The 26,218-nt window shown below is 39.2% G+C and overlaps 2 protein-coding genes across 2 annotated transcripts in view; both read right to left on the reverse strand.

Moving 5' to 3' along the window:
* Positions 1-3,514: 3,514 nt before the first annotated feature.
* Positions 3,515-9,191, reverse strand: drg1 (developmentally regulated GTP binding protein 1). Its single transcript, XM_060896436.1, has 9 exons — positions 8,954-9,191; positions 7,522-7,645; positions 6,818-6,993; positions 6,475-6,544; positions 6,200-6,369; positions 5,717-5,847; positions 5,160-5,327; positions 4,683-4,805; positions 3,515-3,889 (listed from the first exon to the last, which is right to left on the reverse strand). The coding sequence occupies exons 1-9, from the start codon at positions 8,990-8,992 to the stop codon at positions 3,790-3,792; spliced, it is 1,101 nt and encodes a 366-aa protein (XP_060752419.1). The 5' UTR covers positions 8,993-9,191; the 3' UTR covers positions 3,515-3,789.
* Positions 9,192-16,036: 6,845 nt separating this feature from the next.
* The window catches only part of kcnn2 (potassium calcium-activated channel subfamily N member 2), a 43,435-nt gene continuing 33,253 nt past the window's right edge, over positions 16,037-26,218 (reverse strand). The window contains 2 exon segments of the mRNA XM_060895695.1: positions 16,037-17,932; positions 20,058-20,127. Of these exon segments, the coding sequence (XP_060751678.1) occupies positions 17,672-17,932; positions 20,058-20,127 (331 nt within the window). The 3' untranslated portion in view covers positions 16,037-17,671.

Genomic DNA, 26,218 nt, shown 5'->3' on the forward strand with positions numbered 1-26,218 from the left:
TTTAAGGGGGGGCAGATTTCTTAATTTTGTTAGAGGGGGAAGTGCTTTATTCGCTTAATGGATTTTATTAGTGCCTGGACTTCAACTCTTTCATTAGCTAAAGTGCCGCTATAATTTACAGGAGAAAGTGCAGCAGATGGGGGAGAGAGGGTGGAGATGGAGGAGTGCTGCATTTGCTATCTGATGGAGTCTCCCATAGACACACCATTCTGCCACACACACATACAATACACACTGTCCATACATCCAGCGACTTTCTGCTTCCATTTCATTCCGGATGAACTCAGTAACCACAGCGGATGAATGGGACGCTGACGATATTCGTACAATATTCGTATTTTTTTTGCTTGAGACGTTCAGCTTAGCATTATCTTAGCATCAGCATAGTTCACCTCAATGTCACTCAGCAGCCTGGGTTATTGGATCTGGATCTGTACTGGAAGTGTATAAACATACACCTGGCCTCAGGAAAGGTTTTAGTACTTAATCTCATTCAGAAAGAAAAGGATTACAGAAATTCCGTGTTTTTACTTGTGTTAAGTGAATTCTAGGAATTATAAAACAATGTAAAAAACTGTAAATACCAGGAATAAGAATTCCTGAGATGGTTTGCCAAAAGCATGGTCATGCAGACATCAGCATGAGCTCACCTACTGGTGCATCATTTTTGGGAAACTACATTGTATTCTGTTCAACTCTCATACCAAAAACAAACTCACACAATTCTGTTCACTCGTCCATCTGGAAGAATCCAGAGAGTAACTGCAGTGTTCTACAGTAACGAGTGAAACAGTAAAAAAAGGATTTCCATCAAATCCATCATTTCCATCAAAACATTTCAGAATACTAAAAAGGATCTATCTATCTATCTATCTATCTATCTATCTATCTATCTATCTATCTATCTATCTATCTATCTATCTATCTATCTGTCTAAAACCTAGTTATCTTTGTCTGATTCTATCTATCTATCTATCTATCTATCTATCTATCTATCTATCTATCTAAAACCTAGTTATCTTTGTCTGATTCTACCTATCTATCTATCTATCTATCTATCTATCTATCTATCTATCTATCTATCTATCTATCTATCTATCTATCTATCTATCTATCTAAAACCTAGTTATCTTTGTCTGATTCTATCTATCTATCTATCTATCTATCTATCTATCTATCTATCTATCTATCTATCTATCTATCTATCCACCCATATACTCTGCCACAAAAATCTATAATTTGTCTATTTCTAAACATACATCCATGTACTCTGCTGCAATCTGTGTACATTGCACCAGGGATAGATAGGGATGGATGGATAGATATACCTTGCTCTATCCATCCATCCATCCCTATCTTTTTATATCACGTTCTATCCAGCCTTATCCCTCTATATATGGAGAACATCGGATGAGGATGGTTTCCCATTTTGAGTCTGATTTCTCTCAAGGTTTCTTCCACATATCATTTCAGGAATTATTTCCTCTTCCCCGTTGACTCTGACTTGCTCATTAGAGATAAATTTGAATATAGAATGTATAATTATTTCTTAAATTTCTTTAAAGCAGTGCAACAACGTCCATTGTCAAAAAGCACTATACAAATATAACTAAATCGAATATATCTCTATATCTAACTACGTATCCATCTCTCTCTTTCTAAAGTCAACCAAATCATTTTATCCCTCTGTCTCTCTGTGTTATATTTAGTAAAGACTCAATAACCCCACTGTGTGTGACACTCATGCTTTTCTTACCATGTATCAGAGGGCGTGTTGCAGATTTGTCTCAGTGCAGCACGTCTCAATGTCACGTCTATATCTAAATCTATACGGATATGCTTTAAACCTCGGATATGAAACAGTGAAGCATAGAGACAATAATGCTGTAAAGAAATGACAGTAAAACCTAAAAGAGCATTTCCAATGACACGGACAGTCCGAGCATCATTCTCTTAAAGTAAAATATTACAAACAAAGCAGATTTTCTGACAGGAAAAAACCCACATGCTTTTTAGCTGATGAACCCGATGAGGCGGCTGCATGAGGAACGCCTCAGAATCATTCATCTCTCTGCTCAGAGTGGATAATGAAGCACATCTGTGCTTTTGTGCTGCTGTCGATCGTTTGCTCTGTGTTTCATTCACTAAGTGATCTGGTTATCCAGAGTGACTTATTGCGGGACGCAGGAGGAGGTCGAGGGGGAGGAGGAGAGGCTCTTTAAACCATACCTTCACTGCACCAGGAAAACTGCTGAGAGCATCTGATATGAAATACCAAAAGTATTTAAACATGAACATGACTCAAATATGTGCCTGGATTTAGGAATTTACTAGACGGCTGAACAGACTGAACGGCGTGTAAAAGGACAAATAGGTTTGAGGAGTCCTTCATTTTCATCCAGTCATTGCTCATAACCTTTTTTCTTGTATTAAAAGTTGCTTAATATATTATTTTTTTTACATTTTAGATTTCATACATGATGTGTTCCAGGTCTTGTATCTTTTATTCAAGCCTCAGTGTCTCTGCCTCAATCCTTTCCCTTTCAACGATGGTCAGACGAATCGTAAAGTATCATTGTAGAAAACAGCTGAGCAATACATGGAATCTCGCTCGTCTAATGATGTCAGCTTGGCAAGAATATAAAGAAATTATTTTAATAAACACGATATACAGGCATATTATCAAATATGACAATTTAAAAAAGCTAGCTTTAATAATATTAAGGTATTACAACAAATGATTTTGTGAACAAATGTATATCTTGTATCCATGAAAATGACTAGATACAATTAAGTCTTTTTGATTGAATCCAATAAAACACACAGTTTTTAATTATTAGTGTGAGCTGTAACCTGTCAGTCCCAAAGAAGCAGGTGTTGACCTCTGTGTATGTTTTATCAAGGAGACGTGGCCTCTATACATGTCTGAAAGGAGTCAAGAAAGGAGTCAAGAAAGGAGTGGGGCCTATGAGCAGATCAGTATCCAGAAGGGGGCGTGGCTGGATGGATGTGGCATCAATAAGGGGGCATGGCCAGATGTATGGGGTAAGAGGGTGTGGTCTTACGTATAGCATTATCAAGAAGGGGTTTTGCCCCTTACATCCTGGACACACATACTAACACACTATCTCTCACCCACCCTCACGCACACACACACATCATTCACGCACACAGTCACTCACGCACACCCACACACATCACTCACGCACACAGTCACTCACGCACACCCACACACATCACTCACGCACACCCACACACATCACTCACGCACACCCACACACATCACTCACGCACACCCACACACATCACTCACGCACACCCACACACAGTCACTCACGCACACACACACACATCACTCACGCACCCACACACACATCACTCACGCACACAGTCACTCACGCACACTCACACACAGTCACTCACGCACACCCACACACATCACTCACGCACACAGTCACTCACGCACAGTCACACACTATTTTACAGTATTGAATTGCAGACATGAAAAGCAACGTTTCATAGTTTTATGACTTTTATTTAAACCTATAGATACAATTTGTTTTCCTTTTTAACAGCATTCAACCCACATGTGGCTTTAACACATGCGTCAAAAAGGCTAAATAATGGCACCAATAATGTTCATATATAATGAAATGATGTCCAAAGGAAAGAATATAAACCACATGACAAGGTTCAATGTCTTAGATGGCGTCTTTGTCCTTTCGAAAGCCGTCTCAATCGCTCGTAAAGAGCAACTTGTTCATGCAAAGTATTCGAGTCCATTTTTTTTTACTTCTTGACCAGCTGAATGACGTCCTCGTCCTCCATCACGTGGTCTTTGCCCACTTTCTGAGGGTTGTGTTTCACTGAGGCGCCCCACACCAGCGCGCTAGAAAGAAGGATTGGGAAAAAGTCAGGCTCTGTTCCATAAAAGCTGTGATTTATGATTGGTGTTTCACATACATTACATCAGGGAGGTCCTGCACTACTGCTGGAAATCTACCAGCTTGCAGATAGAAAAGTTTGTACAAGTTATTCAGAGCTTTGATTCAAGACCTGATAATGGCTTTTCCTGCATCCTTCAACACACACAGACACACACACAGACACACACAGACACGAGACCTTCCATGCTTTAAAACTACGCTTTAAAGCATTCGGGACATTTCTACAAAACAAGACATTCTCTGAAGAACGTCCATAATATAAATAGTGCAGTGTTCTGGGTAACATGAAGAACTGTTGTATGGCCACCGGCCAGAACGTTCATGATCCCCTTTGTCTGGTGTATCCATGCTGTATACACTACCCAGTGATTAGTCATTTAGTCACCTCCTCACTTATCAGATCAGATCTCATGGTATCACAGTGCTTGTGTTCATATAGCCCTCATTTTTTTAAGAACAGCTCCATTGCAAAAAATCTATCAGTCAGCAGATCCCATCGCATCTGAGAGATTATATTTAGACGCTGTATAGTTCTGTGATGTTAGTCTGGACAAACATTAAACACGTAACTTGGGATTGTTGTGAAGAACAGCATGTAGTGTGCTACATATTCACTGTGACCGATCAGCATGAATGTTGCACTGCACGATGTTACGCATCTGAAGTGTACGGAGAAAAAACGTAGGGAACGACGAGCGAATTTGTATCGAAATGACAGATATGGGAGTTGCTTACTATTTAAACTCCTTGATGAGATTTTTGTGGATTTTTAGACAGAAATCTTCAACAGATGTACATCCATCGGGAAGGACCACAGGAGCTGTGTAGTCAGGGAGCTGACCCTTGGGCTTGGTGTAGCTGAGAAGAAAACAGAACAAAAACCATCTTTAATCACTAAAAGCCATCTACTGGTGACTAATCACTGCAGAATTGAAGATATAATCCAATTATTGTAATCAGAATGAATCTAAACCTTTCCTAATTAACACAAAAAAACCCAATATGTACAAAAACAATACAATTAAATAAATAAATAATAATAAAAAAGTGTTGTCAGATGGAAAGGCTTCAAAACACATCATCTTTTCTGGTTATAGTTGTGAAATGTTATTTGGGCTGAGATCTTAAAAATGTATAACTATGTTCTACTCTAAACCAGAGACCCCAGCACTCTTCAGTAAGGCTTCTGATCTAAGCAGGTGTGGTCCTCACATGCGTACGAGGTGAAGGTAATCCCAGATCTTCTCCAGGAGGTCGTCAAAGTTCCAGCGGTGGTGAGCGGAGATCGGCACACAGTGAGGGACTTTGTAGATGATGTCCAGCTCTTCGATGGAGATCTGGTCGATTTTGTTCAAGACGTAAATACAGGGGATGTATACTCTGAAAAAGAGAGAGAGAGAGAGAGAGAGAGAGAGAGAGAGAGAGAGAGAGAGAGAGAGAGAGAGAGAGAGAAAGAGGGAAAGACACATAAATGGAAGGAGATGAAGAAAGAGAGAATGAAAGAGAAGGGCAGAGAGAGTATAAAAAAGAAAAGACAGACAGGAAAAAATAAAGAAAAAAGAGAGAAAGAAGGGGAAGAAAGAGTGTGAAAGACAGGAACATATAGACAAAAAGAGAGAGAGAGAGAGAAAGAGAGAAATGAAAAAAAAAAAATTAATAAAAATAATAATAAAAATAAAATAAAATAAATAAATAAATAAAAGCTTTGAGTTTTATTCAGTCTAAATAGCAGGTCAGTCATTACCCAGAATGCTTTAGTCATCATGTACCTGTTTCCTTCCACTACGTCTATGAGGTCATCAGCCGTCACGTCGCTCCTCAGTGTTATGTCAGCGTTGTGGATTTTATACTCTGCCAGAATGCTCTTTACTGTTTCTCCATCCAACTCAGACTGCGCACACTGTGAAACATGAGGACATGGAGTGAGGAGAATAAAAACACAAAACTCAGAAAGGGCTGTGAATTTGAATCAGGTTTGTTAGAACAGGGAACAAACATGAACATTCTGAGCAGTGGCTTCTCCAGAACCAGAAAACTTATAAAAGATAAATACAATAAATGTCTCTACAGTTCCACCTAGTGGTGAGTGGAGTAGTGACAATTAATAGAAATTGTGAATTTACTCAAGTCATTTGGATTTCTTACTTAAATCTGAAATGACTATTTTGTCCATGACTGAGATGATGTTTGTAAACAAACTTTTGACTGTATGGGAAAAAACTCAGCGATTGAGTGCATGACGAGTGCCGTACAGTACTGGTGAAGTTAATTCCTCCTTTGTCCTTCTTCTTGAACCCGATGTTGGGAGGTTTCTTGTTGAGGCGGATGCCGAAGCCCTCCAGCTCGTGCTCGAGCAGCTTCTTGTGTCCAAGAGGCTTCAGAACATCCAGGACGATCAGGATCAGGTTGCAGGTACGAGCCACTGAAACACACATGGAGACCAATGAGCTGAATGTGAACAAGCAGGACACAATGACATGACACGTGTGTGTGTGTGTGTGTACACAAGAAAGTGCGCTCTCTTTACCTGCTATAACTTGTCGTCCTCTGCCTTTACCATCTTTGGCTCCTTCGATGATTCCTGGGAGATCCAAAAGCTGAAATGAAGACAGTAAGATGAGACGTCAGCATCAACGGCACAACACATCGATTAATATTTTAGGGAAATAAAATCTATTTTATTTTATGTTAAACTAAATCGAATCACAACATTTCTATGATGATTCATGACAGACTGTAATTTTTTCATCACAATATTTGGATTTAAAAACCATATAACTAACTGTTATAGTTGTAAATAATGTAGAATTGTGGCAAATGGGAACAAATCTAAATAAAACTGTGTTGTGCGATTGATTTTTCTTCAGAACCTGGATTTTGGCTCCTTTGTAGCGGATCACTCCCGGCACCGTGGTGAGAGTAGTGAACTCATAAGCAGCCACTTCGGAATACACTCCAGCCAGGTTACTCAGCAGAGTGGACTTACCCACAGAGGGGAAACCCACAAAACCAATACGTGCGTCTCCTGTCTTTGCAACGTCAAAGCCTGAAATACAGACAGTCTGAAGCTTTAAACTTGCAGCAGGTAATATTAAAAACCTCCTTCAAATAAAATGCAGATTTATGAGATATTTGCCAACAGAATATCTAGTATGTTTCATTAATAATCGTGAGCAAGAAGCAACCATGTTCATCAAAACCTAAACTGATTAAGGGTAGCTGAAAAATGCATTAAGTACAAGCATCTAACAAACAGTTGTGTTTGACCGTTGAAAGATCAACACCCATATATACAAAGCACCGTCCCAGGATAAAACACAGTGGCCTGTTTAGTGCTTATAAAAAGACTGACAGAAGGTGCTTTCAAACTCAAGCAAGCATTCTGGACCAGAAGTTTAGTTTTCTTAAAGGATTTTCTCAAAAATTTAATACATTTTTCGTCGCCAGAAAAGTGTACACATGAAATCAAAGGTTTGTATCCTACGTGAAATCTAAAACATAAGATCCACTGGTTATGTTTTATTGCACTCTGTCCATTTTGAACACGTCTATTCCTTGATGTTGCATTAAATACCTTCTCCAGGTCCTCCTCCACCACCTCCTTTAGGAGTGATGAGCTCCCTGCGCAGTTTGGCGAGTCGAGCCTTCAGCAGCCCCAAGTGATGTGCTGTGGCCTTGTTCTTCTGAGTACGAGCCATCTGTTCACCAGGACACAAATCACAATGCCTTAATACAATACTTCTCTAAAGAAGACATTAATTGCTATAAAGAGGATCTGGCAACATTAAATAATAATGGTTTCAATCTGAAAGTATACAGTGTACCGTTTACCTTGTGTCGTGTACCGTGTACCCTGTGTCGTGTACCTTGTACCCTGTGTCGTGTACCTTGTACCCTGTGTCGTGTACCGTGTACCCTGTGTCGTGTACCGTGTACCCTGTGTCGTGTACCCTGTGTCGTGTACCTTGTACCCTGTGTCGTGTACCTTGTACCCTGTGTCGTGTACCTTGTACCCTGTGTCGTGTACCGTGTACCCTGTACCCTGTGTCGTGTACCTTGTACCCTGTGTCGTGTACCGTGTACCCTGTGGTGTACCGTGTACCCTGTGTCGTGTACAGTGTATTGTGTACCCTGTGGTGTACCGTGTACCCTGTGTCGTGTAGTGTATTGTGTACCCTGTGTCGTGTACAGTGTATTGTGTACCCTGTGTCGTGTACAGTGTAGTGTACCCTGTGGTGTACCGTGTACCCTGTGTCGTGTAAGTGTACCCCTTGCCCCATGTCGTGTACAGTGTACCCTGTGTCGTGTACAGTGTATTGTGTACCCTGTGTTGTGTACAGTGTACGGTGTATCCTGGACCCTATGTCGTGTACAGTGTACGGTGTATCCTGGACCCTATGTCGTGTACAGTGTACAGTGTACCGTGTATCCTGTACCCTATGTCGTGTACAGTGTACAGTGTACCGTGTATCCTGTACCCTATGTCGTGTACAGTGTACCGTGTATCCTGTACCCTATGTCGTGTACAGTGTACCGTGTATCCTGTACCCTATGTCGTGTACAGTGTACCGTGTATCCTGTACCCTATGTCGTGTACAGTGTACCGTGTATCCTGTACCCTATGTCGTGTACAGTGTACCGTGTATCCTGTACCCTATGTCGTGTACAGTGTACCGTGTATCCTGTACCCTATGTCGTGTACAGTGTACCCTGTGTCCCCGTGTACCCTATGTCGTGTACAGTGTACCCTATGTCGTGTAGTGTACCCTGTACTTAAACGAGTCAGTGGAACGTAAACCAGCTAACATAAGTTTACACAAGGCCAGACTCTCACGATGAAGGATCTCAAACCAGAAGCGTGTCCTAAACGCCTTCCTCCTACTAAACAAGTGCACTGGATATTACACTGAATCGGTTCCTTTAACGCCCTACACAGTGCGCGTGCGTAGGGAATAAACAGCTATTTGAGACGCAGCCACTGAAGCTAATCGGCTTTACACACAAACCTCGTTCTCGATCTCGGCGATTTTGGCCAGCAAACTCATTTTTCCGAAGTCGGTCCTTTCGCAGGAGTAATTCAAAAAGTAAAAAGAAAAATGTGTATTGTTTAAAGTTTTTCTCTCCTGTCTTTAATTGTACATTGTTTGTTAGCTCAGTGCTAATGTAACTCCGCACACCGCTGTCATGCCGTCGCGCGAGCGGCTCCACGCGAAAAAGCGGTTTCGTGCTTGAGTAACGAGCCCAGTGTCGCCACCTGCTGGTGAGGAGTCAAACTGCATTAAAATCAGTTTTAGTGTCCATACGCTTTCAGTACACAGAGACAACAGCATACAGACAATAAAAATGAGATGAGAATAAAAAAAATAAAAATACACATATGTAAATACAAATAGACAAAAAATAAATACATTGAAAAATAAATTAATTGTATGTACAGATGTACTATAGAATAGAACAGAACAGAATAGAATTTTTATTTTATTTTTTTATTTAACCTTTATTTAACCAGGAAAAAAAAAATCCCATTGAGATTCAGAATCTCTTTTTCAAGGGAGTCCTGGCCAAGACAGCAGTACAAAAGGTTTCATATTTAAAATATACATCAAAAACAGACACGATATAACAGAAAGAAAAACATTTATTAAATTAAACATAATCTCCACATAATCACCAGCAGCACTCAGTAGTAGCACATGTGCATATAGTACTCAAGTAATCCTTTATCCTAATTTTAAACTGCATCAATGTTGGTAAATAGTCTAATTTAAGATGTTTCTGCAGTTTATACCAGGATGATGGAGCAAAAAATTTAAAGGCATTTTCACCGAAGACAGTTCGCGTTCGGGGAATGTCATACATGATTTGACCATTTAATCTAAGATTACATTTCCCAGCAGTGATTTTAGGAATCAGGAGAGAACATAAATAAGAAGGCAGTTTACACAGTATGGCCTTATAAAGAAAAATATACCAATGCTTCCACCTGCGATTATGCAAAGAAGGCCAACCAACACTCTCAAACAACTTACAGTGATGAGTACGAGAGCTGGAATTCGCTACAAATCTTAGTGCTGCATGGTATACTGAGTCCAGCATTTTCAGAGAAGATTGATTGGCATGCATATATAAAATATCACCATAATCGAGCATTGACAAAAATTTTACTTGTATAAGTGTTTTTCTCGCACTAAAAGAAAAACAGCCTTTATTTCTATAATAGAAACCCAACTTTTTTTAAAAAAAAAAAAGTTTTTTTGCTAGACATTCTATATGCTGCTTAAAAGACAAACTTTCTTCTAAGAAGAAACTAAGATATTTGTAGACTGCTACTCGTTCAATTATTCTCTCATCTAGAGTAACAATCTGACAAGCATTGTCTGTGTTCCTTGATTTAGAGAAGCACATTATTTTAGTTTTGTCAGCATTTAATACCAGTTTCAATTTTTTAAGATTCTTCTGAATAATGTTAGAATAGAATAGAATGAAATCCAGGGATGTACTGTACTAGGATGGAGGTAACAATTAAATACGTATAAGATTATTGCACATTGTTCTTGCATAATGGGGGAAACTGTTCTTGTGCCTGGTTGTGCTGGTATAAAAAGTGGATGACTTGGATGTGAGGGACCCAGAGTGATTTTCTGAGCCCTTTTTCTCACTCTGGATACGTATATACAGTTCTTGGAGGATGGACAGGGGAACACCAATAATCCATTCTGCAGTCTGAACCATTCTCTGTAGTCTTCTGATGTCTGCTTTTGTAGCTGAGCCAAAGCACACAGTTATTGATGAGCACAGAACAGACTCAATAATGACTGAGTAGAACTGTTTCAGCAGCTCCTGTGGCAGGTTAAACTCTCTCAACTGGCTAAGGAAGTACATCGTTTCTTCTCTGGACATGTGGTTTCAATAATAAATCTATTTATTTTATCTATAAAATATAATTATATAATTCATTCGATCATATATAGACAGAAGTAGCAAAAGTGCTTTCATAAAATGCATAATTTCTGACCTTTTGGTACCACAAGGGAAAAGTTTATTTTGCTTAAATGAAAATATATTTGATATTTCCTTTCCTCAAAAGATAAAAAAAAATGCATCCTGTTGAATGTTTCAATGAAATGAATGTTTTAAAAAATGTTTGTGTGTGTGTATGTGTGATAATAAATTACAAAAAAATGAAAAATGAAAGAAAAGACTAAATGATCTAACTTGAATGCGAGACCGAGCAATATTGGAATCTATTTATTAAAATCATTCTCTGGAACATGTTTGTTTGTAAATTACAACAATACAACAATAAGGATAAAAATGATGTATTCTAAATACATGACATTTATAATAATAATAATAATAATAATAATAATAATAATAATAAAGAATAAAAAATATAATAAAAATAATAACAATAATAAAAATATATACTACTACTACTACTACTACTACTAGTAGTAATAATAAAAATACATAATAATTATAATTATAATAATAATAATGATAAAATAATAATAATAATTCACAAGCAGTGCCATTTGTTTTGGTAAATAGTTTCTTTTTATTGTTCATAATCATTTTGCATACATTATTATCACTCAAATGTTGGTGAAATTGCTGGATCCAGCACCGATCTTGTAGGTCGGACGTGTTCTCTCTCTGATCCATCCAGCTTCAGGCCTTCAGATGAGTGGAGCATCCAAAAAAAAGGTCACAGTCTGTAACATGCGAGCAACTTGCAACAGACCACCAGGAATCAGACACACAGGAGTCTCTTAAAAAGAAGTGAAATACACAGAGCTCTCAGATCCCAGCTGCTTGCTGCAGATTAGATCTAGCCTTAGACTCAAAATACATGGAATTTAGATACAGATTATTAAAGTCATACCTACACTTCTCTGGACCTAATTTAATAAGTGACTAAGAAGGATGTACAGTATAATCTGATGTGGATCTCTTAAAAGTGCGGTTTGTAATCGTCAGCGCCCTCTGGTGCATGTGAGGTGAATTACAACACAAGTGCATCCCGCAATTACAACCAAAACTCATCCCGCAAATCTTCCTGATCGAAGGACATTAACACGGTAATGTTTCCACGTGTTTAAAACGTGGACGTGTATAATAACGTATTTACACGTGTGTAATAACGTACATGCTAGGACGCGACGCTAGGACATGTAATCGGCATTTCCACCAGGGGGCAGTGTTGCATAAATCCAAGCTAAATTTAACAGAAACAGAAATGAGAACTTGAAATTAAAAAGACTATAAAGAGACATAAAATGGGTACATAAAATGTCTCAATGTGATTATTTTAAAGATTTTATAGTTTAAATTCTAAATTTCTAGACTCCTGTAAAGCTTCTTTGTGACTATACAAATAAAAAAAGCTCAATACAAATAAAACTGAATTGAATAGTTGAGATAAACAATTGTTTTAACATTTACTCTGCACTTGAGATGCAGTATTGTGTCCCTCCAGGATTTTACGTTTTTAGTAGTAGTAAAGAAAACTCCCAGAATTTCAGAAGAGCTTGCAGTTTTTCAAAATGGCTGAAAATGTTTCACAGATTTGTGACATCATGACACGCATTGAGCCAAATTCCTCCTCCATTCATGTGTGTAGACCATGAGCACAGCTCTTACAGGAACTCGTTATATCTGTGTCGTCACTGGTTGGAGTCTAAAAGAAGAATACTGCACTTGTGATTTCACAGATTTGTGTAGTTTTCCGCAAAAACAACTACATTTTGAAAAAAGCTTCAGCAAATCCAAGCCGCAACAAACACAAAAACCCTCCTCAAAAGAAATGACACAATATCTTATGATGTTTCCAGGTACGCAAGCCCACCTCGAACAATCAGCATTTACATGAAGACTGTTTGAAGTACAGCATCGTAGATAAGCTGTAGAAAGGTTGATGTGCATGCCTGCTCATCACTGTGCCCCCGTGTGCTATGATTACCCATAATCCCCCTCTCTGCATTGTCCGTATCACACAAACACTACGATGCAGGACTATCCAGTTCTACACTGGAGTAGGAACTAAGCGGAGAAGCTGAGACATTTCAGCTATGGAGGGAATAAGGGTCATTTCTGGTCCAAAAACAAATTAGCCAAATTCATTACATGGGAAAACTTGGAGTCATGATTGTTCTAAGCTTTTTTTTTTTCAAGGTATATGATTATTGCAGGTCTAGAAGGACTGTGTAAAAATGACAAACCGCACCTTTAAGTCATCTGAGCTGAACTGTAGCATCATTTCAACCGTCTGATTTTGTACAAATAAAATGATAAAGTCTTTATTGTGAGACAGATTGATACAGTGAATAAATTGGGGGATAAAAATGAAAAGTGATGTATAATATAATTAAAAAGATGTAAAATGAAAGCTGAGTGAAAATGTTTCTTTCGGTGCTACAATGAACAAAAAGGACGAATAGTGTCGTTTAAAATATTAACAGTGAAAGACGTAAAACGATATCAGTTCAAAAGTTTGCATCTCCTTTTCTGTATATGATGTAAATAATCTCGAATAAGTTTATATGAAGACGCACATGGACATAGTGAGAAAACGAATAAAGAGACATGCACATTAAGAGTCTTTACACTACAGCACGGTTCAGTTCTCTCATCTGATTGGTCAGAAGATTGGCATGTGATTGGTCACATCTGTAAAACAGCAACGGCTTAAAGTTTATATTCAAACGCCCCACTAACATGCTATTGTGAATGTTAATGTAATGTAATGTTAAGACTAACGATATATGGATTAAAAAGAAACTGCTGCACAGTGTTAGAAGGTGATTGTTTAAAATCTATGTAAAATCGTGTGAGAGAGAGAGAAAGAGAGAGAGTAGAAGAGAGTGGAGGTAGAGGAGGGTGAGAGAGAGAGAGAGAGAGAGAGAGAGAGAGAGGGAAAGTAGAAGAGAAAAAATGGTGAGTAGAAGTGAGAGAAGAGTGAGAGCGAGAGATAGAGAGATAAAGAGGAGGGGGAGAGAATAAGGGAGGAATAAGAGTAAGAGAGGGTGGAAGAGATAGACCAAGAGAGACAGAGAGAGTTACAAAGAGAGACAGAAATGCTGGTTAGGAAATCTTTGCTGTGAGGTAAGTGATAACAGGAATGTTTCTGTTATTGTGGATGTTCCACAATATTATTATTATTTTTTATTATTATTATTATTATTATTATTATTATTATTATTATTATTATAAATAAATATCCACATGGTCAGGAGTGTGTTCATCCGTTCCTAACGCCTCCGGTCACATCAGCAAAAGTATTCCAATAAAATCTTCCATTAAAGATAAAAATATCACTGAAATACAAGAAAAATAGAAAATCTAAATATATTTTAACACTGAACCTTTAGTTGCTTCGCCTTAACACTGACCATTGATATGGACTTGAAAGAGATCAGATATACCTGAAGCGAAGAAGAAACCTTATCTACTTAGATCAACTTTAAAAACAAGCCACGTTGTCAGACAGAAAAGGGGAGACAATAAACAAGTAATAAACAAGTCACAAGTCTGTGACAAAACTTAGCGAATGTCTCGAGCGTTGTAGCTAGTCTCTGATCTGATGAGATGAATTCAGCTTAAATCATTAAAGAAATAAATATCATTCTGATCAACTGAGAAGTTTCTCCTTAAGTTTATCAGTGCTGTTTCAAGGTCCTAAAAACAATCGTTTTTTTAGTGTGTTGTTGTGAACTGATGCATAGACGATTCACCTGGCTTCCATTTTTAAATCTAGAATTTGTAAATAAATCATGATATTATCATTATAAGGTTCTCTCTAAGGTCCTATCTGTGAAGAATAAAACCGAGGTCATGAAACATTAAAAAAAGATGCATGTATATTTGTTTTTCTCAAATATGTTGAAAACACAGGGGATGCAAACTTTTGCACTCAACCTAAAAACAAAATGCACGATAATGACGTGATACATCCGATTTGCACAGTTTGAAAACAGAACTGCGCTGGTTTCGTCAGGTGACAACACTGAACATTTTAATTGAACTGCTGAATCTTTGCTATCTTACGCTGATCATGGAGTGTAAGATCCTCTCTATTTTGTCGTCTAAGACTAGACCTAACCCGGGTGGAAAACTGTTCCTCCATCCCGTGAGCCATGGCTGCTTGTGACAGTCATGTGACGCCTGAATCTCTGCATTAACGCTCATGCGACGTGTTTGTCCCATTTAAAGTCACAGTAATGTCGTCACATTATGCTGCTACACTGGGACAGAACCTCGGGATGGTTTTCCAGGACCCCTACAGGAAGCTGTCGAAGGGTCGGTCGAGCTCTCGCAGGTTTTCACAGCTTTGGTTCCGATTGCCAGCCTCGCTTTCGGCCACAGTTTTGTGTTCTTTGACAGAGACGGATTTTCGGTGGTGTGCTTGTCCTCACGAGTATAAAAATAGGCATTTCCGAATAAAGTTATTTGCTGCTCTTAGACAGATGTGATACATCCAGAAATAGCATCCGGTGGTGAATGTGGGGTTCATTGAGATTTTGGAGACGAACAGAACACTAAGCTGACAACTTGTTCTCGACTGCTGAATAGAGAGAGAGAGAGAGAGAGAGAGAGAGAGAGCGAGAGAGATGCACTTTGCTATTAAAAGAATAGTTTGACAAGAAATCAAACTATTTCTCCAGTTACACCAAAATTTGTTCATTCCCCCTTTTCCAGATTTGCACTGCAGCTATGAGGGCTATGTAGCTAACAGGTCAATCACACTCATGCTAACACGTGTCTGCTCTAACGTCTCCTGTTTTTTTACCAATTCTGATAAAAAACAGCATTAACCTCTAATACGTATTAATTAATACAGCATTAACTTCTACAGCTTTTAAAGATAAGTTGTTTGATTTACCTGTTACACTGGAAGACTAGCAAAGCAAGCTAATTGTATTGCACGTGCACGCACCAGACTAGCATTTCTGCTACTTCTTGTAACATCTCAGGACAGAACAGGATAAGATGAAACCATGGGTAGAAGTTTGTCTACTATTTTTGGCAGATTGTACTAACTGAAGTTCCTGTGTGGGGAACTGAAGAAAAATTGGACCAAACACACCATATGATTGGTCAGAGGAGTCCTTTACTTATTTAATGATCGTTTGAACCGAATTTGTTTGTCACTTTGTCTCTTGCTTGATTGGACGATATAATGTAATAAAAGTCTGCCTCATCTAAGTTCTTTTATTTAAAAATATTTGTATAAATTACTTGCTTTAATTAACAACATTATACTACTTACTTTTTTTATTCATATTGTATGAGGATCACGGTCCCAGAGGATCCGGAACCTGTCCCCGGAACATTATGTCCAATTTAAAGCCATGATCTTGTTAAGTTAATTGTAGAAAAACCCGGAGAAGAACCAAGCAGAAACGTCACAGACATGAATGTGTGAGGTGGTGACTTTACCTGCTGCACTGTGTCAAACAAGCAAGCTTTACAACTGTAGAATTCCAGACATGAGCCATATTCCCAGGTTTAAGCTCAAATCAGTATCATATAATCCTGCAACATCCAGCAGAACCTCACCTTTAAACTCTAAGAGGTGTCATCTGACAGAATTAGATGAAACCATGTTTAGAAGTTTATAAATATGGAACTAACTGTGGGTAGGTACTAAAGCTGAAGAAGAGTCGTACCACACGTACCACAGGATCACCAAATTGTGCTGAAAAAAGACATTTCCGGTTGAGCAAGATAGCCGCCTCTATAACATACAGTCTGGTCTTTTAGTTACACATTTAGCTGCAGTGCAAAACTAAACAAAGTTGAGTAAACAAAATTTCTCACCAAATAATCCCTTTAAGAACATACTGAAAGATTGAGAATGATGCAGCAGTAATAGCAGCGGTCTAAAATCTAGGAAATAAGCACAGTTTCAGGTTGAGGTCCCATTTAAATATAAGGAGGGGCGTTTAGTTGCTAACGTATCCTGCTTTAAGACTACGCAGTCATACATTCTGGCCATAATCTAATGACTAAATGTGTTTTTATTTTTGTTTTAAACAGCAACATAAATTCATATAACAGCATTGAAGTGCATAAGAAGTGCAAGTATAGCTTTAGATGCATTGTTTGGAAATAAAAAAAAGGTTTCTGATCTCGTTTGGCCCCCGGAAAGAGGATAACTGGGAAGGGGCGGCTTCAGAAGAAGAAGACCGTAATATCTGATGCTGTTTCTAACCTAAAATATATAGATATATTTCTCCTCCAGTGTGTAAATCTATATGTTAGCTCTGGACGGGGTGAGGAGTTAGGGGTCAGGGGTCATGGGTCAGTCTCCTATCGACTGCTGGATGAAACAAAAAGTCTAACACCTGCTGGTTTGAGGAATTACTCAGTCTCGTACAGTCTCGAACAGACAGGAAGAGCAAGACGTCCGTTGGGAAGCACTATTCTGGCACAGTATTATTTTGCGCCATGGAGGTTGTGTGACACTGCTCTCCTGATGAGTGTGTGAGGACGGGTTTTCTGGACAGCCCCGCCTTCTATACTGAGGAAAAATTTCTCTGAGAACCTGCCAGCAGAGAAAAGAGAACCTTGAGGTACAAATTAAAAGCTGTATGCCATTTCAGCTGCGCAACCCCGTCATCAGGAGACGGATGACGCGTTATTGAGACACCGTAAGGCTTTACAGTAAGATGCACGTCGGCCATGTGATGGCGGAGGGTCTCTGCGAGGGGATCCGAGGGGCTCTAGCTGCTCTCTGATGACGTAGGGGGTGCCGTGGAAGAAGAGCGCCGTCGAGACACGGACTGCGAGCGCTCGTATGGCTGCAGCTGAACCTCCAGAAAGTCACGTTGCTGCTGGCTGATCAGCTGGCTGATGAGGCCTGGAAGAGCCTGTAGGTTACTCAGCAACGTCTCCAACTTGGTCTCGAGCACGGCAATCCGCTTCTCCGTGTCCTCACCGCGTTCGTTCAGGTCCGAGATCAGGTCGTACATGATGTTCTGAGTCTGAGGCCACGGGGAGAGCAGGAAGAGGAGAGAGAAGCGTGAGTCAGTTAGTAGTTTGTGATTGTTTAAAACCTTATTTCTTTATTTTAGTTGCACGATTAGATTCATGCAACACAGTAAAACTATTTACTATAACAGCCAACCACTAATCTAATCCTTATTTACTGAAGTTTTTTAAATATCTCATTTTTCCTGATCATTATTAATTATTTTGACAATAATACATAATACATTTGGGAATTTTTACCTCATTATGTGACCTGACGCTCTGTGACTAAAACAAATGTCAACCCTCTTGTAAAAATTCCTTTAGAAAATTTTTAGAAATTGTCATTGGCAATAATCTGCCAATAAAACAAGACGATTTCAAGCTTCAACTCGGTAAACACGACAAGTAAACATGCCAGCTTAGAACATTTTCTGGATCTGCTGCTCATGTTGCGTCGCAGGGCAGCGTAACACACTTAGGGGAAAGAGCTTTCGGCCTTCTTCCACATACAGGTTCTGTGATTGACAGCCAGAGAGCACGGTGAATTTTACTCCCTTGATCACCTAATTATGGATCACCATGCCTGGAGCTTGCAGTCTCTCTAATGAAAAGCTGAATGTTTTCACCTGATATCGCTTTCAGTCAGGTAAATAAGCCTCTTAATGCCTCTTAGCGGTATCGGCGTCTAACTAGCAAATAAAACCTAGTTAATGCTAGCTACTTGACTGAGCTCATGCTGTATCATCACACTTGTGATTGGCTGATTGGATTTCCATGTTGATCCAGTGAGGCCTGTGGCTCCGCAAATGATTCAGCCTGCTTTTCTGCAGCTTTAATAGAGTTTCAATGAGAAACATTTGCTGCGCAACGTGCCTGCTTTTTCTATCACCTCTCACTGCAGTGGAGTCTGATCAATCGATGACTTCTCACAATCAAATAATCACAGAGACGTGACAAATCCGGATCTGCAGAAGGATCTTTCTCTAGAGGCTCTGGATAATCACTTCTAAATCCAAGCAGACACAAATTTCTCTGCACACGCACAACCACCGTACAACCTTCACCACATTCTTCTCTTTTGTGGTAAAATGGAGACGGTGTTCAGTTCAGGTGTTCAGTTGTGCAGGCATTTCTCTGAGGTCTTAAGCCCATGAGTATAACCGTTCTTGCAGGCAGTCGAGTTTGTTACTTACCTTATTCATTTATTTGCATTCGTAGCACTTTTTTGGCTTTAAGAACTAAATTACACTGCACCAGTTACAAAAGGACGAGGACGCTCGGCTCATCAGGGAGGATTTATTGCAGAAAGCTGACTAAAGGAGTCTGAAGTTGCGCAGCTACCAGAGTTATTTTAAGCTTCATTATACAAGGCTTCTGTCGGTGGAAGCATCTGCTGTCAGGATTAATGTTATGTCGCCCTCTGATGGAGAGAGGCGATCGTCCCAGCAAGAAAAAGATGGTGTGAAGTCGGAGTCTGAGTTCTGCCTCGCTGCCTCACTCGCTTGCTCAATGTCACCCTCTTACGTTTCTTCGGGACGTGTGGCACAAGAAAGGAGACGACAGGGTAACATTAGCTAATGACTCACACAGCATAGAGGCTGGACACGGCTAACTGGGACGTGACCGATGGGGTCGACTGAATGTCAGAGCTCAGAGAGAAAAAGAGAGCGAGAGAAGGTGTGTGGGAGAAGAGGGAGTGGAGGTGGCCATGTTTGAGCTGATTCATCAGCCCGCTGAGCGTCTGCTTTCCCAGTTTGCAGTGCGATTTCTGCCGAGTCAGGTGGGCAGCGTGCCTGCTGCTCTGCAAGTTGGGTCACCTCTTTATGCAAAAAAAAAGAGCTGTGTTGGCATCACGGTATTGGGCGACGGTGACAAAACAATGAACGGTATGTGACGGAACAAAATAAGAGAAAGGAAGTGAAACCTCAAACGAGACACTAAGACACTAATCACAATAAGAGACATAAAGAGCTGTTTATTTGACACCTGTAGACTCACACATCTTTGATTATAAACCTAAAAGAAAGTCTCTACAGCATGCAATAGAAAGACCGACTCACAAATCATCTGACATTAACTGAATCATTGGAGGTGGGTGTGGCAGGAATGGAAGGCGGGGTTTGTAGTCACGCTTACCTTTGCGAGGTCCACTAGAGAGTTTGCTTGGTCATTCAGCTTCCGTTGCTCCATTTTAACACTTCTTAATCTGAGCCCAATACAGGCAAGTGGTCAGTGATCATCAGGATTTATATATATATATATATATATATATATATATATATATATATATATATATATATATATATATATATATATATATATATTCAATACTTTCACAGTCTTTAGGTTGTCCACTTTTAAGGCACGTACATTATTAATCTGAAGGCAGCAGAAGCAGTCCAGGGACATGCACAGAAGGAAATGGAAGGAGGATGCAAGGCTTGCATGGAGGAAGGGGCGGAGCATGGCGGCCTGAGAGCATGCAAGTGTCCACTTTTGAATCCATTTGCAGCAGAGTTTACCCATAAACCATAATCTGCAACACAACCTAGGGAGAGTCCTGTAGTTTTAAGGATCAAAGTCACCGAGTGACCTTGTTAATATGACCAGTAAGAAAACCTCCACCATAAGGTTTGTGTATTTTTACACTCACACACACTTTAAATGAAAACTCCATCCGAAATTTACATGCAATCTGAAAGCAGCAAACAAGATTTATTTTATATCAAATTCTCAGTGAGTTTAGGCTTCTTTCATTACATTTTCAAAATTACCCACAATGCTGTTGTATCCGCGTGCTAGTGACACAGTGGGATTTGGGCCCTACCTTCAACTCTACCTAAAAAGAGTGCTTCCGCTTTAGTCCTTTAGTCTGTCCAGCTTTCTCACTTCCTCATCTGTGCTTGAACATACAGACTGTTGCTAGTCGCCTCGGAGTTGACTTAAAGACTCAACGGGCCCAATGTTTTTGCGCCCATGTCTCCACTGACTCTAAGTTGTATTTCTCATTATATGACTTTGAACATTGTTGGAATGTGGTGCACAAGAAAAGAAGCCCTTGCTGTTTTTTTTCCTAGGCGCTGACAGCAAATGCTGACTGTTATCTGTAATGTTTGAGTTTGTTGATGTTTTTCTGCAATTCAATGTCATTGTAAGTACGTTAGCGATAATTATGTCCTCCTATTGTAATGTCAGAAAAACAGACAATCACCAAATTCTAACAGAAATAATAACATCAAGCAACAAATTTGAACCAGAATCTAATAAAAACAAAATTAATGTTTGAGTGTGTCAGATCCTTTAATAATATTATTAGCGATTGTGTCAGAGATTTTTTGTTTTTGGTTCATGACTAGTTCACTTCCTATTCACTATCTGTTCTTATTTGCTATGTAAACAAAACCAAATTCATTATTCAGATACATTATTCAAATCTAAACTACAGATATATGAATAGGAGGCGCACTATGTTTTTTTTTTAGAAAGGCGATGTCAGAGATCAGAGAAGTTCACTGATCCGTTTATCAGTGGAACTAGATAACCATAAAATTGGTTAAAATATAGTGAGAAACAAGGGACAAACAAATAATAAAAGCAGCAGGAGCTAGATCTGCTGAAACGCCATGCTAACAGTGCTGATATTTCTACCTGAATTTTTCCCTTAGTGTTTACATCTTGGGCCACGCCCACTTTGAATCCGAATTAAATCTGAATACAGGTACCGATATGAGCATTTTGGAGAACCATTGTAATACAGGGCTAATTCTAATCTACAGCTTAATTCCACTCAGGATATTGTCATTAATTATTGAATACTGTGTCATTTTTAACCAAGAGCTAGAACACAGATCACTTGGCATATGTAGGATTATCCAAATAAAAAAATTCTACACCTCTCTAAGACTGAAAAAAAATCAATGAATTAATTTCTATGAAATCTTCCAGGTAGTTTGACGTTATTTATTTATTTTTTTTGCTAAACCAACCCACACAGCTTGATCCATAAAGCTTCTATAAATTATTCAAATCCTCCATTCAATTACGTTTCCTCTGAGCTCCTTATCTTAACTAAAGCAAGTGCGGTCCCCTTTTATCCTCAAGGGCATGGAAAGCAGAAAAGCAAGCAAAGCGCTGGACTGTGCTTTGAGTTATGAGCGAGAGTTTGCCAGCCACTTGGCTGCTTAAGTGGCCTTTACACCGCTCGGGGGTGTGGGTGGGGGGTGTGAAAGAGCCGGAACACATCTACATGTTTTGTGTTTTCTTTTTAAAATCGAGTTCTGGAATTGATTTGAGAAGAGATTTGCTCCAAGTGCTCTAATTAGTCTGCGTGAATTTGATGACACAGATCAGAAAGAGCCTGCTATCAAGGCCTGGGGGAAATACAGAGTGGATTGGACCAGATGGAGCAATTTCTGAGAGATTAGATTGCAGAAAACCCTGAGCTGTAATGACAGGAAGTGCCAGTAGTGGGCGCCAACGTCACCATACTGCATAGGAAAAAAAAAACAGGACAATTGTGGAAGTTGATTGAGTGGAAGAGATTAATCAAGATTCCTGAAGGAATGTGAAATTTATAGTATATAGAATTTATAACCAATTTATAATAAAAGTCTTGGTACTTTAGAGCAAATTTATAGCAAATGTCTTGGTACTTCAGCGACAAGATTTTCATCTTGACTAAATCTGTCCCTGAATTTTCCTGTACTAACTACAATGATAATGTTGATGCAAATAATAACACTTTCAAATAAATACTGTTGCAAAATAGTAAATAATTATAATAGCTTGTAGTACTACAATACATTACTATGTTCAGCAAGCCTGAGAGACGTTTTATTATGATTACTATGGCCAAAACTGTTTGTTTTTTGTGTGATTCTTTTGCAGAAAACCTCTTAAATCTGTGAAATCACAAGCACAGTATTCTTCTAATTAACTCCTAGCAGTGAACACACATGTAATGAGTTTCTGTGGGAGCTGTGCTCATGTTCCACACACGTGAATGAAAGAGGGATTCAGCTGAACGTGTGTTGTGCAGATGTCATATGCCCAAATCTACAGCTAATCTGTGGCCATTTAAGATCCTCCAAATATTGAGTTTATTTGATATTGTGTTAATTTGTGTGATCTTAAAATTCTAGAGCGACTGACAAATTGAATGCAAAGATTATGGCTGTCGCAATAGAGTTTTGCTCTATTCATTTAAATAGAGTAGAGAGTAACGCCAGTGCTGTGTCCTAAACCACACAGGAAAGTCTGAGTGACATCACATTTTAGCTACATTAGCCTCGCAAACGTCTCAGAGCTGCTGACTGTCTAACCTTCTCATAAAGTAATATAAATTTGAGTAACTAAAAATACGTTTGAGTTTTCTTCTGCAACGTCTCTGTAACATCGCTTTAATCCTGTTGTGTGGCGACCATTTTGAATTTGGTGTGTTTTTAAGATGAACAGCCTTGCCTGAATGGAAGAGAAGGGCTCTCACAGACCATTAGGTATGTTCTGGAGTTACTGACCACCTACAAGGTTTATATCCAGCTTTAATAGGTGCTGTAGTTCAAGGGCCATTAATCTTGAAGTCTTATAGCATAAAACATTACTACATAGCGGTTGGGTAAATAGAAATGGTTAAATCGGGGATGCTAATGCGGTGAAGATGCACTCAAGTGTGCTGCGTTTATTCAAGTTGATCCGGTATCTAATTTATAGAGCTGCTTGAGTGAGCTGGTTCCCGCTGGCTGAGAGAGAAAGCTGCTCGTTTTGGCTCAAAAGCAGAATGGTGTGGATTTGGGAAATGGACGAGGACATGCAGGGGTCCCTCAGGCATATTCTGACCTTCAACACACAAACACACACACTCACACACACACACACACACACACACACACACACACACCCTCTGAGTCATAGAGCCTCCACACCTCATTCCCTTCTCATCTGCTGGTCTGCTTATAAAATGTATCGCAGCCCTTCAATTCAACATACAGTCCACAGCTCTTCCTGTGCCCACAGGAAGTTACAAAACTGCACAAGTCCAGATCATTATGGCACCCTTCTCTTGGCTCTCAGCAAACTCTGGGCCACCGAGGAGGAAAATATGGAAGGAAAGTCAAAGGCAGATGAAGCTCCAGGGGCACATCTGGTTCCATGAGCCCAAAGATGAACCACCATAGTTTTTAAGATAGTAAAGTCGCTAAATATATGTGTAATCAGAGGGATGAGAAACAGTAGAGCTGAAGCTTTATAGCAGTCATCCTTCGGTTCATGGAAGCAAACCCGAGTTTAATCAGTAGCTACCTGATTAAAGAATTCAGATCATCACACTCATGCAGCAATGGTAGGAAAAACACCCTCCGTCATTAATAATTGAAATTCATTTGGTAAAGATGTTAAAAAAATTGTGGAGTGTGTTGGATTAGGAGTTGTTAATGAAATGGTTCGATTTAAAAAAAAAACAAAAAAATCTATACAATCTTATTTTCTTCTATAGTGTTGCGCTTAAGTAGAATGGAAGTTTATCTCACTTAAAATCTTATCTGTAAATACACACCGAAATGTTAAAGACATACTTTAAGCAAGGTTACCTCATTCTGAAAGAAATGGTGTGTGAAATAAAGAGAAACAAATTTAGGTTTTGTGTCTAAGTCTATATCATCATCTGCATCACTTTAAGCTTGTTCCTGGTGAGCACAGAGACATGTATAAAGATATGAAAATCATTGATTGCAATGACGTTTCAGCCTGAGCGAAATACTTTAATAAAGAAAAACATTACTTCAAAATGTCAAACTTACAAAATACTGCAAAATTTAAATACCTTCAATATAACTGAATTGATCTATTTCCTATTACACGATTGCAATAAACCTTTTTTTTTTCTACTCGGTTTGTTACAGTCTTGTTCTATTGGCTGGTCATTTTTCTCATTTTTAAAAATCATCTGAAAAACAAGCTGGAAAACATTAGATTTGATTTATTGATCTCATAGTAAAACAAATTAGATCGATTTAAAAATACATTTTCTGCGGAAAAAAGAAAGAAATTATTTAGCGGCCAAATGAATTATGATCACTGACTCAATATTTTCCCAGATTTGCTCTCCCTTATCACATGACAGGTGCAAATCAGGAGGTTGAAGGTTAACACAAGAGAATATACAGTAGTGCTTTCTACCCTCTTCCACATACATGAGCTTCTAACGATGCCTAATGTCGCTGTGAGACACAATTTTGCTTTCTCTTTGCTCGGACGGCTGCGGTGGTGAAGCGATTCGAATGTTTTTATGTTAAACAGGATCCCAGTTTGTCAGGCCTTAGCTGGCAAAGAAACTGTCATCCTAGTGTGTCTCTGGTCAATTGATGCTTATTGGATTCCTATAAACTGCAATAAGCTTCCTGGAGGCAAATAAAAGAAAGATTCTGGGTTAGATAGACTTCCATTACCTTAGCCATGTTACTGTTGTAATGTAGCTTAGCTGTTTAATTAGCTGGATTCTGTTTGAATAAATGTGTGTAGAATGGTTTAAATTGATCAATAAACGTTTTGATCGGTTTGTACGGCTATGACAAAAATATCTGCAAGTATAGGAGTATAGGAATACCGCAGGAGAAAGTGAACCAAGGTGTCGGTTACAGAATCATGAACACATTGAGAAGAAACAATTTGAAACTGGATGAATTTCACTTATCAAATGAGTGAGGGAGTGCCATTTGCGGTGTGTTCAGACTGTTGGGGTAGAAAGACAAGCTTTCAGATGCATGCACACGGCAGGTGTTTATCTGGAGGCACGAGGCACTTACTTTCGCGCTCTATTGGGTTGGGTTGACACACATAGGAAAGGAGGGAAAACAAAACAGACAAATGAATCATCACATCGTTCAGTCGTTCATTCAGTACATTCCACACACACACACACACACACACACACACACACACACACACATACACTCTTACACATACTTTATATAGTATACTACATTAATATTAACTGCTCTTTGGCACTAGATGTAGTGTTCATCTTAGCTGCCAATTTGGCACAGCGTACTTTACCCCAGCCAATACCATTAAAACTACAACCCGGCTCTGTTTTGAGTCATCAACCGATATAAAAATGGATCAGCCAGTGAGTGTTTCTGCGTGACCTTCGAAAAACGGAACAGAAGCAGTTGTGTTTTGCTGGATAAATGAGACACGCGCATCCTGGAGCTTTCTGTAATGTTCCTCCGAGGCTTTGAGACACAGCAGGTGGTGCATGGACTGCTGCACACACAGGCATCAGTTACAGCACACACACACTC

Source organism: Tachysurus vachellii, chromosome 20 (genome assembly GCF_030014155.1).
Source record: "Tachysurus vachellii isolate PV-2020 chromosome 20, HZAU_Pvac_v1, whole genome shotgun sequence".
Taxonomy (NCBI): domain Eukaryota; kingdom Metazoa; phylum Chordata; class Actinopteri; order Siluriformes; family Bagridae; genus Tachysurus; species Tachysurus vachellii.

Bases quoted from the DNA above. Each gene is read 5' to 3' on its own strand.
- drg1 (XM_060896436.1), bottom strand. From the start codon at position 8,992: ATGAGTTTGCTGGCCAAAATCGCCGAGATCGAGAACGAG. The intron at 6,545-6,817 runs GTTCTGAAGAAA...TCTTCATTTCAG, and splicing joins ACAAAGGAGCCAAAATCCAG to CTTTTGGATCTCCCAGGAAT. The intron at 6,370-6,474 runs GTAAAGAGAGCG...TGTGTGTTTCAG, and splicing joins AGGACGACAAGTTATAGCAG to TGGCTCGTACCTGCAACCTG.